The sequence below is a fragment of the Bufo gargarizans genome, chromosome 4 (genome assembly GCF_014858855.1).
Source record: "Bufo gargarizans isolate SCDJY-AF-19 chromosome 4, ASM1485885v1, whole genome shotgun sequence".
In the NCBI taxonomy this organism is placed as follows: domain Eukaryota; kingdom Metazoa; phylum Chordata; class Amphibia; order Anura; family Bufonidae; genus Bufo; species Bufo gargarizans.
The window spans coordinates 235637989-235653308 of record NC_058083.1 but is presented as its reverse complement, the minus strand read 5'-3'; the positions used below and the strand labels follow the sequence as shown (position 1 = coordinate 235653308).

Genomic DNA, 15320 nt, shown 5'->3' with positions numbered 1-15320 from the left:
TCCTAAGTCTCAAGCTTACACCAGCCAAAACAAGGTACAGTATAGTGGAATGTGCCTGGCTATCAAGTGGACACTCAAGTCTCTCCACTACTATTTGTTGGGTGACTGACCACTCCCCTCTCAAATGGATGAGCGAGGCCAAAGAGAGAAATGCCCAAGTCACCAGATGGTTCCTGTCCTTACAAAACTTTAAGTTATCCGTAGAACATAGGGCAGGCCAGTTACTGGGTACCTCCGTTGATGCTCTGTCGCAGGTATACTGTATGGCATGTGTTCACCTCCTCAGGGTTGAACAAAGGGGGAGGTATGTAAGAAGGTACAAGGAATCATCGTGGATGATAGTTATGTGTCACTGAGGTTCCTGGCCTCGGTGGAGTAAGAGCCAGTTTTAATGTGTCAGCAGCAGTTGCTGTTTGACACTTTGCTATTCAGTATGGCTGTATGGCCGGGTTTTGTCAGGCCTATAAACAATAGCCAGCAATGTCGGGGGGGGGGGGGGGGGGGGAATTACTTTTCTCTCACATTGGAACTCTGACAATCTCTATACCTGGATCTGAGCCTTGTGCCAGGCTTGAGGCCTGAATCTGGGATGACTGCTCTGTTCTGAGCTATGGCGGTCGGGTGTGGATTAACACCCAGGACAAAAGGTGACTGTTTTGCTTTTTGAGCTATCTGGGTGTGAACTAACACCAATACTGCAAATTAGCTGTGGTACTGTGTACTTGCAACAAGTGTGAATAAACACTGAAGTTTTTGAGTTAGAAACTGATCTTTGCCTCTATACTGCATCCGCTTGTCCTGACTACCATAGCGAGTCCCCAAAATATATATATATATATATATATATGTACTGTATGTATATATATATATATATGCAACGGATCTCCTGGCACCCCGACTGGGTACCTCCGTTGATGGATGCTCCTAATGCTTCCCGAGGGCTCCAAACACTCCGTTCTACACCGTAACCACCACAGGAACAAGGAACAGGAACAGCTCTTACAAGAGTTAGGAGTTATAACCAGGGGAGTATACAGCCTATAGCAATCCCCACACACATGAGACAAGGCTCTATGTTGAATGTAAAACATGAACTGTTTAATGGGTTATTTTCAGCCTTTTATGCAGGTCTCCTAGCAAGGGACACTCCCCCTGGGGACCTTGTAGAAGACTGTGACAGTTTATATATTAGCCAATCACATGCATTTACAGTATTGAAACCTTAACAGCAATTGTACACAAAACCCCCTTCCCTCTGACTGTAACGCAATCAACAAAATACAATGGGGATTGTCTTTGACGCAATCAACAAAATACAATTACCAAAACACAATAGGCTTTGCCTGTGATACAATTACCAAACATAATGGGCTAACTTAATCACTCACAGGCACATTTTTCCCCAAACACAGAAAACACCTCAAACCCCCACATATCTCCATAATTTATACATTCATGGATAGCTCTGATCTGGGTGAACAACATATCCAAAAATCACCCAGATCCGAGTAGGGGTTCCCGAATTCCAGTCGCATTTGTCCGACTGCAAACATGGCTTTCCTGCCCAAAACTGTTCCCAAGATTTAGGCTGTGCGGCCGGTCTGTCTTCTCCTTCAACGTTAGTATATGGGCCATAATCCTGAGGCAAGAGGCTGGCAAACAGGCCCCTCCAAAACCCAGTGGCAAGGTTATTTTCGCCACACTATATATCCTGCTTAATTATATTTTAAACCCCACAAAAAAGGGGAAACAAAATGAAATGCTTGCAGATAGACACTTTTGAGGTGCACCTGTGGCACAACCAGCCATAGGTCCTGTCTCCTCTCTCCCTGTCTGTCAGCTGCCTTGCTTCTCTCACACAATTCTTCTTTGGAATCCTAGACTTTCACTTCACTTTCCCTGTCAATAAGCTGGAGTGATTTATGTTTGACTCTGTTCCTGATTGATTTTTCACTGTCTCCCTAAGATTGTTTTCCTGGTAGACACTATAACATCCAACCACCCTCTTTCACAGCCCAGCAGAGAATGGAGTTCTGTAAAATTTTGGGTTTGTTTGCCAACCGAAAAACAGCAAAGTTTGGACTGAATTCAGTTAGGTCTGAACTGGTTCACTCATCCTTAGTTCGTTTGCATAAGACATAACAGTCATAAGCCTTCCATCCATATAGTCTGTCAGTTTCTTAATCTGTTGACAATCACCATTTTGCACAGCAGCAACCACAACCTTGCAGACACTGTTCAGAGAAGTGTACTGTTTTCCTTCACCATAATTCTCCCATTTAAAAAGGGCTCCTCAAGTTCTCAAAACAGTTTAGGTCAGGTGAGGTTTGAGGCCATGTGATTATTATTTAATCTTTAAGGCCTTTACTGGATAGTCATACAGTCATGGTTTTCTCGAAAGATGCAAACTTTTTCCTAAACTACTACTTGAAGAAAGTGACATTTAAAAATTGGCAGTAGGTTTGGATTGAGTTGATTGTGAGTGTATCTTCAAAACGAAAGGGTCCCACTAGATAATCTAGTTACCTCAAATACCAGCTAATAGCAGCACCCCAACTCGACCTTGCTGGTGTCGGAGTTGAAAAGGAGCTATGTGCTCGCTACTGATCCAGCCATGGGCCCATCCACCTGGTCTGTCAAGAGTCACTCTTATCTGTCTTTAGATATTTCTTGGCCCTGTCTTGACATTTCAACTTATGTGTCTTGATCAGTGGTCATCGGGTTTCAGGCTACCTTACCGTGGCCATGTCTCTGAACACTGAACACCTTGCACTTCTAGGCACTCCAGGGATTTTGCAGTTCTGGAATATGACAGCACTGAAAGATAATAGGTTTTTGGTCCCTGTATACGGTGGCTCAGTGGTTAGCAGTGGTGCATTGTGGTGCTGGGTTCCTAGGTTTGAATCTGACCAAGGAAAACATCTTCATGGAGTTTGTATGTTCTCCCCATGTTTGTGTGGGTTTCCTCTGGGTACTGATAGGGAACTTAGATTGTGAACCCAATTGGGGAAGTGCTGAGGAATATAGCAGCACTATATAAGTGCATGAAATAAAGAAATTCTTCTGAAATCTTTGGCAGTTAATTTTCTTAAACGTTTCTTGCAAGCCTGTTGACTATTTGCAACAAAACTTTTGATGTGTCTGTGATAATGCCCCAATATCTTTAGCCATTTCAAGAGTTCTGCAACCCTCTGAAAGACATTTTAACAATTTTTGACTTTTCAGAGTCAATTAATTCTCTTTTTTGGTTCATTTTGCCATAGGAAAACAATCTGCCTAATAATTATGCCTGCCTTGATATAAGGGTCTTTATTTCCTTAGGGCACACCCTCTCTCATTACACAAATACACATCAGCTGATAAATCCAATAAGCTTTCAAGCTTTTACAACTTGGAGTTGGAAAATATGCATAAAATGTTGATGTTATCAAAATGCTCACATGCCTAATATTTGTGCACACAGTGCAATGTGTATAACCTCAACTTTGATTGTTAGCAAATCCTACCTAAAAGTTTACATTATCTGACCACAAATATATCATGTTTAAGTGCACTTCAAACCACTTGGTAATTTGGGTAGATATAATTTGTCAAAATGTCATACACAGTCATGTAAACTCCATATAAGCATACATGACTCCATGCTGCGCCACAACTCTCCTAAAGAAAGCCCTCACATGCCCAGGTTTCAGAGAATAAAACATTTTTACTTGTCATCGTTTATATCCATGGGCTGCAAGATTGCCTATTCTGGCTGTACCTTGGTACCTTCTATTCTGTGCAGGTGCTGAACTACAAATTATAACAACCTAATATAAATCTTAAGAACTATTGGTGTTTGTTTCATTATTTTACTCCACCTTCTGAATTGACTCTTTCTTCTTCACTGTTTAACATCTAGCAACCTGTTTTTGGAGTTAGAGAAGCAGTGGAGCTTATTCTGATACTCTGTTTGCATAGCTTCCATTCACTACAATAAGAGTTATGGAAACAGTGGAGAACCATCCCCCTCTGTTGTTTCCATAAGACTGACCAGCTGGGGCAGGCTCCTAATTCTATCTCTCTGTGGAAACAGCAAGATAGGACAACCCCTTTAAGGCATTACATAGCAAAGTTGCTGTAAAGTTATTGTTCAGTTCAATAACCATTCTATATAAAATGATTTCGTTTGTAGATTATTTTAAAACGAGTCAGTAACATTTATCATTAGTTGCAAATGAACTTCTTGTGTAGAAAAAAATATATCAGTTATACATTGTCTCATTCTTTCTCTTTCATCATAACAGGTAATTTGAAATATTACATGTCTGTTGATATGTTAACATTATAAAAAATATAGATTTTCTTGTTTCAGGGAGAGCCCGGGAATGTTGGTTCTAAAGGAGAGGTATGAATAACTGAACAAAGTTGTCACTGCTTGTTATCTACTATTGAATACTGTATTTTTACTGAATTTATAAGCTCAATGCCAATAGTCACCCATTGCTCTACCTTGTGCACAATGCATACTAGAAATTAGCAGATTTCTTTAAATTAGATTCAGACCCAAATAAATTATACACTAGAGAGACCAGTCAACATGTAACCTTTCCCATGGAAAGAGACATGCAAATCAACTTTTCTTCCAAATGGAAAAGGAAACGGAGCGTATAATGTAGCTATCCAAAATCAATGCTCAATGCTTTAAAGCATAACTTTGATAATAGCCAAGCCTAGCTAGCTGATAGGCCTTTGTCAGTGTCTGAGGGGTATGCTTTCTCATTATTCAGAGCGCCTTGTATTCATGATCAGTAGTATTGTAGGCCAGGCAATGCTTCACCAAGCTTCTGGGAAAAATATATGCAAATTAGCATATGTTACTTCTGTTAACATCAGAAAGGCTTAGCTTTTGTTTTTCTGCAAAATAGCTTTTCATCCAAAAGGAAAATAAAGCCAAGCGCCCTATTATACTTGTTATTTCGGGCCAATAATTGGGAATATGAACGCTCGTTCCTGATAATTGGCTTGTATAATCTTGCAGCTTATCAGTTGATGAACTAGCAAATGCTTGTTCATCGGCTGATCGACATCTTCCATCAGGATGAAAGATGCCTGATTATCAGCAGCGCAACTTCTCATGTAATCAGGAATGTTCTGCCGATCATGAACAGAACAGAATGAGGTGTAATCAGATTGGTGTAAATGAGTGCCATTAGGTGTTATCTTCTATTGGCACACTGCCTGAAAATTGGGGTGTGTAATACCACCCTAAGCCTTTGATGCCACCAGTTGTAAGATATGCTAATTTGAATACATTTTCCCCATAAACCCAGAGAAGCATTTCATAGCCTACAATACTTCTTACACATACTATACACTCTCCATATTGCCAAAGAGAATCCCCCAGACCCCCAACAACGGCCTCTCAGCTAGCTAAACCAAATTTCTCTGCTTAAAGGGGTTGTCGGAGTTATATTTATTGATGACCCATCCTCAGGATAGGTCATCAATATCAGATCGGCGGGGGTCCGACACCCGGCACCCCCGCTGATCAGCTATTTGAGGAGAAGGCACGTGCCATGCCAGCGCTGCCTCCCCTTCACTGTTTACCTTCTCGCCATTGCATCTGCAGCGGTGAGCAGGTGTAATTACACACAATCCGTCCCATTCATTTCAATGAAAGGGACGGTTAGGTGTAATTACGCCTGCTCACTGCTGCAGATGCAACTGCGAGAAGGTAAACAGTGAAGGGTAGGCAGCGCTGGCATGGCGCGCACCTTCTCTTCAAACAACTGATCGTCAGGAGTACCGGGTGTCGGACCCCAGCTGATCTGATATTGATGACCTATCCTGAGGATAGGTCATCAATAAATATAACTCGGACAACCCCTTTAAGGGTACTCACCTGCAAACAGCTGTGTGCAGATAATCCAAGTTATGTTTTGCCATTTGGAATAAAAAATTATTTCCATGTCTCTTTCCACTGGGAATTTTACATGTTACATTGGCTATTTCTGGCATTTGCCTAGAAGTAAATAGAACTATAGTCATGCATGCATACTACTGAACCATTCATACGGGGGACTTGGGAACCCAAATCTTGTGATTGGTGGGAGTGACAGTGGTTGAACCCTTAATGACCATACATTAAATACTTCCAGTAGATAGGTTAGAATTATTGTTCATGGGACAATTCTTTTTTAACACATAGGAAAACAGAATGTAGTAGATAAGGCTTCCAAGGCAAAACAGTCACCTATGTAATTCGTCTATGTTGTAAACATAAATTACATTAAAGCATATAGTTAAAGCATATAGATTTAATGAATGGATTCACTTATTTATTTTCAGAAAGGGGAAGTTGGAGAACATGGACCTCAGGGTGTTAATGGACAAAGAGGACAGGCTGGTCCTCCAGGATTAAATGGTGCCCCAGGTCCCATGGGTATTAGTGGTGACAGAGGTCTACCTGGGCTGCCTGGACAAGATGGAAGGCCTGTATGTAACATTCTTCATTTCATGTCCTTATTTGTTAAGATCCAAACTAATTTAAAACTTGTAATGCAAATGTAATTGTAAATGCCCATTGATAAAAACTTATTACAACCTATACCTATAATGTTGCTCACTCACCAACAACAAAGACATACCCAATATAGTCAAAAATATATCCACTTTATTGCATAAAAATCCATGTACACAATATATAACAATATAATAGTAATAACAAAAGGAAACGACAGATGTATAAAGGTGCCATAATCACCTGACCTATGCTGCTACTACCCCCAAATAGATCTTCCACATGTCAAGTGTCACCATATCCAAAAAATATACACTATAAAACATGAATATCACAAAGCAGCCTACCTGTTACTCCATGCATGGATATATCCCTCAGTACGGGTAGATACCTATATCAAGTTCACTTCTTGGAAGTGTATAATAACACTCCCTAATAAATATTTCCCAACACAATGGTACAGCATGAGCCCAGAAATAAGAAATGGGACAGAGAATATGGGGTAAGAAAAATGAAAAACAGAAAAAAGGTCTGTTTTGGTTTTGTGTTATAAAAACCTATGTCTGTCACCAGAGTTAAGAAATATACTGTGAAACAAAAGGTTTAAACCCATCCTATATTAATATTTTTTTACTGACTTATCAATGACAATTCGCCATTTATATTTATTCAACTTTATCAATGTCATTTTTTTTATTTGTAATTTATGTCATGCAGATGAACTATTGTTATGGTAAAAAGGAACCAATATATTTTAACATAAAAAATTCATAATAATTATACAAATAATATTGGCATTTCTTTGTACTGTAATGTAAATGTAACTAAAATATATAGTAATGCTTGAGAATAAAACAAGTGTCAAATCCTAGACTGTACTGTACAGGGAGTGCAGAATTATTAGGCAAATGAGTATTTTGACCACATCATCCTCTTTATGCATGTTGTCTTACTCCAAGCTGTATAGGCTCGAAAGCCTACTACCAATTAAGCATATTAGGTGATGTGCATCTCTGTAATGAGAAGGGGTGTGGTCTAATGACATCAACACCCTATATCAGGTGTGCATAATTATTAGGCAACTTCCTTTCCTTTGGCAAAATGGGTCAAAAGAAGGACTTGACAGGCTCTGAGAAGTCAAAAATAGTGAGATATCTTGCAGAGGGATGCAGCAGTCTTAAAATTGCAAAGCTTCTGAAGCGTGATCATCGAACAATGAAGCGTTTCATTCAAAATAGTCAACAGGGTCGCAAGAAGCGTGTGGAAAAACCAAGGCGCAAAATAACTGCCCATGAACTGAGAAAAGTCAAGCGTGCAGCTGCCAAGATGCCACTTGCCACCAGTTTGGCCATATTTCAGAGCTGCAACATCACTGGAGTGCCCAAAAGCACAAGGTGTGCAATACTCAGAGACATGGCCAAGGTAAGAAAGGCTGAAAGACGACCACCACTGAACAAGACACACAAGCTGAAACGTCAAGACTGGGCCAAAAAATATCTCAAGACTGATTTTTCTAAGGTTTTATGGACTGATGAAATGAGAGTGAGTCTTGATGGGCCAGATGGATGGGCCCGTGGCTGGATTGGTAAAGGGCAGAGAGCTCCAGTCCGACTCAGATGCCAGCAAGGTGGAGGTGGAGTACTGGTTTGGGCTGGTATCATCAAAGATGAGCTTGTGGGGCCTTTTCGGGTTGAGGATGGAGTCAAGCTCAACTCCCAGTCCTACTGCCAGTTTCTGGAAGACACCTTCTTCAAGCAGTGGTACAGGAAGAAGTCTGCATCCTTCAAGAAAAACATGATTTTCATGCAGGACAATGCTCCATCACACGCGTCCAAGTACTCCACAGCGTGGCTGGCAAGAAAGGATAAAAAGAAGAAAATCTAATGACATGGCCTCCTTGTTCACCTGATCTGAACCCCATTGAGAACCTGTGGTCCATCATCAAATGTGAGATTTACAAGGAGGGAAAACAGTACACCTCTCTGAACAGTGTCTGGGAGGCTGTGGTTGCTGCTGCACGCAATGTTGATGGTGAACAGATCAAAACACTGACAGAATCCATGGATGGCAGGCTTTTGAGTGTCCTTGCAAAAAAAGGTGGCTATATTGGTCACTGATTTGTTTTTGTTTTGTTTTTGAATGTCAGAAATGTATATTTGTGAATGTTGAGATGTTATATTGGTTTCACTGGTAAAAATAAATAATTGAAATGGGTATATATTTGTTTTTTGTTAAGTTGCCTAATAATTATGCACAGTAATAGTCACCTGCACACACAGATATCCCCCTAAAATAGCTAAAACTAAAAACAAACTAAAAACTACTTCCAAAAATATTCAGCTTTGATATTAATGAGTTTTTTGGGTTCATTGAGAACATGGTTGTTGTTCAATAATAAAATTAATCCTCAAAAATACAACTTGCCTAATAATTCTGCACTCCCTGTATATGGACGGCATTAGACTTGGAAGATAACTTATTAATTTGGTACAAGGATTATGTTTTTTTTTTTTTGCTTTGGGATGAGATCAATTATGTTTAATTTTAGTACAGTGCACTCATACAAAATGCATCCATGTAACATTAAATGCCCATTGGGATGGACACCCTGTTTTACTTGTAATCTTTAAGGGTCCATTCAGACGTCCATAGAATGGGTCCGGATCCATTCCACAACGTTGCGGAACGGATCCGGACCCATTCATTTTCAATGGGAACGGAAAGGATGCGAACAGCACACAGTGTGCTGTCCGCTTCTGCATTTCCGATCCGCAGCCCCGTACTTCCAGTCCGCGGCTCAGGAAAAAAATAGATCATGTCCTATTCTTGTCTGCAGCTGCGGACAAGAATAGGAATAATCTATTAAGTGCCAGTGATGTGCGGCATCCCCTTCGGATGCTTCAATTTGCTAAATATTACTGCTGTTCACATCATGTAGAGAAAATAAAATAAAGAAATAATAAAATTACGAAAGATAAAATAATATAGACGGTAATTGAGTGTAGAAAAACATTTTCAATTTCTGGTTTGGGTTTGTAAAAAATATAGACATATTCCTTTAAAATCTTGACTTTACTGTACATCTGTATGGGGTGGTTTCTACAGCATGCTCATGGCATTTTACAACTGCATTAAGATATATAGTATAAACCAGTTACAGAAATTTCTAAAGAGACAAGTTTAAAGAGGACCTTTCATGTATTCTTTTTTTTTGTTTAACCTTTAACCTTTACTTGTAGGGTATGCTACACTGATGCTTTTTTTCAAATACCTCTCACTTGCCCTACTGTGCCCCCCTGCAGTTTCAGTGCCCAGTATGTTAATACTTTGTATGGGAAGGAGGAGATGCCATGGTTTCTCAGTGGGCGTCTCCTTCTCCCTCCCTGACCCAGCGGAGCACGTCACAGCCAGGGAGAAAAAACTGCTTACCTTCTGCCTCGTTATGACGCGCTCCACTGGGTTGGATCTCAGCACAGCCAGGGAGAAGGAGACGCCCACTGAGACCCTGACATCTTCTCCTCCCTGTACCGATGCACAGCGGGGCAAGCGAGGGGTATTTGTAAAAAAGAAGAATGATGGCAGCATCAGAGGATTGTACCCTGCAACTAAAAAAAAATACATTAAAAGGTCCATAGAAGGAGTCTATAGTAAAATAGACTCCTAAGGACTACTTAGTCCATACTATGATACCACTTCTATTAGAATATTACTTTGAAAAGATCAGATACATTTCTATTTACAAATGTAAAATTTATACTTCAGTCATCTTGGTAACACTCTATATATTTATGTCAATGTTTTTGTTTTATAAAGGGTAAAGAGCAATCTGAACAATTTATAAGGGAAATTTGCATGGATGTTTTAAAAGGTATGTTGTAGTACCAGCAAAAAATATACTTCTTACAACACAATTGATCATTTATTGTTATAAGCCTATACAATAAGTACAACATGATGAATAGTATTCATTGACAGAATTTTTTTATCAACTTCTAACTTACTTCTTATAACAATGTGTCCGACCAATAAATTAACTTAGTTATTGTATAAGTTAGGAACTATTCCAAATTTCAAACTGGGTTCTTAAGCAGGCACATAGACAGGGTGAACCTAGCCTTGCTGCTGTCTGAGGAGGAAAGTAAAATTGCTACATACAAAGCTACAAAACATATAGGATAACACATACTACACACTACATACCTATCACATCAAGTGACATTTCCTCTAATGTAGACATTCTCTTTCCTTATGTTCTCCATTTTGACCAGACTGTTTTGACTATTTCTTTCAACCATGTGTTGTCTCTGCACAGTTTGTCACACAGACATCTTAAGTTCCTCACTTTTCCTTCATCCTCCCCCTCGTGGTTCCCAAATATTATTATCCTGCTGCTACCTTTAACACTGTGCCCCCCAATGGCCTCAAACACTTTACTGCAGAAATATCAGTGCCATACACATAGTCCTCCCCTAGTAACAGTGCTCCCAGACTGCTCTCAATAGTGATACTGCCCCCTACAGTACTTCCAATAGCAAGAATGCTATCCAAAAATGCCCCATGAGCAGTACCCCCATATTGTGATCAATAATAATATTGAGCCAACAGTACCCCCAGTATTAATAATTCCCTTATAGGGCTCATAATAGAAATAAGGCCCATCTATGGTGTCATTAAAAGACCTCTGGGGCACATGGACAGTTTTTCTTTTTTGCATTTTGTGCTTTTTCCACTGTAACTGGGGCATTCAGAGGAGGAATAGCCCGCTGGGACATTTTACACAGGCAGAGCATATTAAGATATGGAAAGACCCTGCAGCTCTGCTATGCCCAAGACAAATAGTAGTAAAGGAAACCACGGCACTCGCTTTTCGTATTTTTGAAAATTTATATTTTCATTTCATAATATTTTATATCATAGCGCATCCTACGCAGGCAACATGCAGCTAAGACTAAGGCCGTGATCAAGGTCTCATACTAGGACCGAAATGTTGGCCAGTCTGTGCAAATTTCATATTCCTGGATGCTAACAAAAATTAAATTACAAATGATGAAATTAAATATGATATAAAATATTATGAAATGAAAATATCAATTTTCAAAAATACGAAAAACGAGTGCCGTGGTTTCCTTTACTATATTACCTCAAATTACCATTGAGCACCGTACCAAAACGACACAAGAGGAGTGCCGTCCAACCCAAGCACTTCAAGGCAAATAGCAATCACGTGATCGTATGGTCTCATACAGGAAGTGGTATAGCCGCTTTCTCTATTCACTGCATAACACTCATTGAGCGCTATGCACCAAGGAAAGAAGAAAGCAGAAATGGTAATAAACTACTTCTGTCTTCTTTTTGGGTCCAACTCTAGGGGAGTGCTCTCCACTCTAGGGGAATCAACTTTAGCAGGAGCAGGAAATTTCATCCTGCGCCATTCACAAATGGCGCTGAGGACAGCTGATCATACAAGCAGACCATCAGTTGTGTTTCTGTCCAGCAGGATTGGGGCTGCAAACCATGGCTGTGTGGCCAGAATGCAGCCCAAGGACTGTGGGTTGAGCACCCCTGGTTTATACTGACAATTTAGAAAGGAAGTGTGTGTCTCCAATATGCCTCTTAGCAACAAAACTATCTTTACACATTATTTTAATTTAAAAAGAGGGTGTATTGCATAGTTAAATAGTGAAAGCCAGACAGCAATGAGTTAACAAATGTGAACAAAACACTTAACTGCTGCCTGCCATTTACGCTTTAATTATGCTGGACAAAACTAAAATTAAACTTTAAAAAAAAGCTACGACATGAACCTAGGTCTAGTCATGTAATGTACATAAACATATCACTTCTGAACTACAATTGCTTTATATTATACAACCAATAATTATCTTTTATTTATTTTTGTTTTTCTCAAATAGCACAGTTACCATCCATACTTTATTCTGAAAGGATGCAAAGTTGTGATCAATGTAAAACTCAGCAGGGCTCTCCTGGTCTCCCAGGGCCCCCTGGACCAGTTGGCTCAGAAGGCCCAAGGGGCTATCCAGGATCACCTGGAAGAAATGGCTTTCCAGGGCCTGTGGGACATTCAGGGCAACCAGGCATTCCAGGATCTAAAGGTATAACGTGTGAGAATTTCTTACATGTAAGCATTATTCAGATTTCTTGGCTAAATGTATACACTTGCTGATTTTGCCAAAGTAGAAAAATTCAAGCATACTGTCATTTAATCTCCAGAAACATCAATGGAAGAGACCCAGATTTTTTGTATTTGCTCCCTGCATTCTGGAGCCATAACATTTTTATTTTTGCAATCACATAGCCGTATGGGGGCTTGTCCTTTGCAGGACAAGTTGTACTTTCTAATGGCACCACTTAATACTGCATACGATGTACAAGGTGCGCCATTTATATGGATACACCTTAATAAAATGGGAATGGTTGGTGATAATAACTTCCTGTTTGTGGCACATTAGTATATGTGAGGGGGGAAACTTTTCAAGATCGGTGGTGACCATGGGTATTGCTGTGAAGATACGAGATGTGCAGCACCTGAAACTGCGGATACTGGAAGCCTGTGCTAGCATTTCTCCTGCGGTGTTGCTATCAGTGTGTGAAGAGTGGGAGAAGAGGGTTGCATTGACAATCCAACACAATGGGCAGCACATTGAACACATTTTATAAGTGGTCAGAAACTTGTAAATAACTCATGAAGGAATAAAGTTACTTTAAAATCAAGCACACCATTGTTTTTCTTGTGAAATTCCCAATAAGTTTGATGTGTCACATGACCCTCTTCCTATTGAAAAAACAAAAGTTGGATTCAAAATGGCCGACTTCAAAATGGCTGCCATGGTCACCACCCATCTTGAAAAGTTTCCCCCCTCACATATACTAATGTGCCACAAACAGGAAGTTAATATCACCAACCATTCTCATTTTATTAAGGTGTATCCATATAAATGGCCCACCCTGTAGAGGGAAGCTGGAAAAAAAATTCCAAATGGGGTGGAATTGGAAAACAAATACAATGCAGCCCCAGTTTTACAGGTTTTGTCTCTATAGCACTTACTATGCAGTAAAAAATGACCTGTTACCTTCATTTTCTCAGTCAGTATGATTACAGCAATACTACATTTAGATTATATTCCTGTGTTAAAAACTTTTTTTTTAAGTTTTAACTCTTTTATTGAGCAAAATCAAAATGTACAGAAACATAGATACATGTCAAAGGTGGAGTCAACAGGTCTCCAATGAAGACAGTGAGTTTACAGTGAATAATTTGTCATTAGAGGAAGGATCGACTGGTCACAAATTAAGTTTAGTCTAGAAGGCAAAATAAAAGGGTATTAGATTGAAGGTACCTTAGTCAAGGATCTGAGGCGGATTGGTTGAAGTATCTCCGAAAGCTGCGTCATAGGACAATCGAGAAAGGTATGATCATCAACCTCTCGAGCGAGCTGCTCAAGCATTGAGGGATTATTTAGTCTTTTGAGAGCAATAGGTCTCATATCCTCTGAAGGATTTCCAGTCCCTCCATGTCTTATCAAAAGTATAATGTGATCTTGACTCCCAGGAGGATATCTCCACAAGCCTGTATATCTGGTCTAATTTAAGGTGCCATTGTTTAATAGATGGGACTTCAGGGGACAACCACAGGGTCAGAATCAGGAGTTTGGCCGTGCTTATTAGATATTTAAACAACCTTAGGTTGGGTGTTTGTGGGCCTCGAGGGAAAAGACCCAGGAGGGCGGTTTCGGGAGAGGAAGGAAAAGTGGTTCCACATATCTGGTTTCCAAGTTTAAAAATTTCTTCCCACCAGTGCAGTATTTTAGGGCAGCTCCACCAAATATGAAGGTATGTACCCCTATCTTTTGAGCATCTCCAACACACGTCAGACGCCAAAGAAGAGTAAAGACATGTCTTGTCCAGGGTTTTGTACCACCGCGTGACTATTTTGTATCCATTCTCCTGAATCTTCACACATCTTGACGCTAAATGTGGGGAGATATAAATACTTTGAATCTCATCCCTATGGAGGGTTTTGTTTAGATCTTCTTCCCATAAGCGGATAAAAGCAGGAACTAATGAGTTAGGGGGGTCTCTCAATTTTTTGTAGAGCTGGGAGATCATTTTAAAGGGAGGGTGGGTTTGGGAGATAAGGCTCTCAAACCATGTGAGGGGTCTAAGTAGAGTGTCAAGTCGTCCATGTTAAGACATATATGCTCTGAGAAAAAAGATCAGATTGAAACGTGAGGGGGCAACATCTAAAAGTTTATGCATTTTGTCTATGGAAATGAGAGAACCATCTTGGTAAAGATCTAAGATCTTCATTTCTGACGGTTTAACATTAGGTGGAATGCTGTCTCGTAAGGCCTGGGGGGCCAAGTTAAATATATCTCTTACATGCAGTATCGGGGATGGAAAGGGGATCCCAAAACAGGAACTCTGCAGGGTATTCCATGCTTAGAAAGTAGCTTTCATGACTGGGGAAATGTTAGCGCGGGGAGGGGAAGGATGACAATTGGCCCAACAAGAAGGCTTTAAATGGGGACTCAAAAAAAGACTGCTCTATTGCAACCCACAATTTATGAGGGGGACATCTCAACCAATCAACTACTCTTGCCAGAAGGACAGCTCTGCCATATAGTTCGGGATCAGGCAGTGATATTCCTCCTTTCTCTTTTTGATAGGTTAGGGCCTTATATGACATCCTCGCTTTCTTCCCAGTCTAAATGAAGGATCTAAAAAGAGAGTGTAGGGTGGCGTAGTAGGTAGAGGGTACCACTATAGGCAGTGTTTGTTGAAGGTAGGTCAGTTTAGG

At 40.2% G+C, this 15320-nt stretch overlaps 1 protein-coding gene across 1 annotated transcript in view; it reads left to right on the top strand.

Moving 5' to 3' along the window:
• COL21A1 (collagen type XXI alpha 1 chain) overlaps positions 1-15320 on the top strand; it is a 386987-nt gene that overhangs the window by 364887 nt on the left and 6780 nt on the right. The window contains exons 25-28 of the mRNA XM_044289670.1: positions 4355-4387; positions 6331-6477; positions 10316-10370; positions 12415-12615. Coding sequence (XP_044145605.1) covers positions 4355-4387; positions 6331-6477; positions 10316-10370; positions 12415-12615 — 436 coding nt within the window. The remainder of the gene's footprint in view (positions 1-4354; positions 4388-6330; positions 6478-10315; positions 10371-12414; positions 12616-15320) is intronic.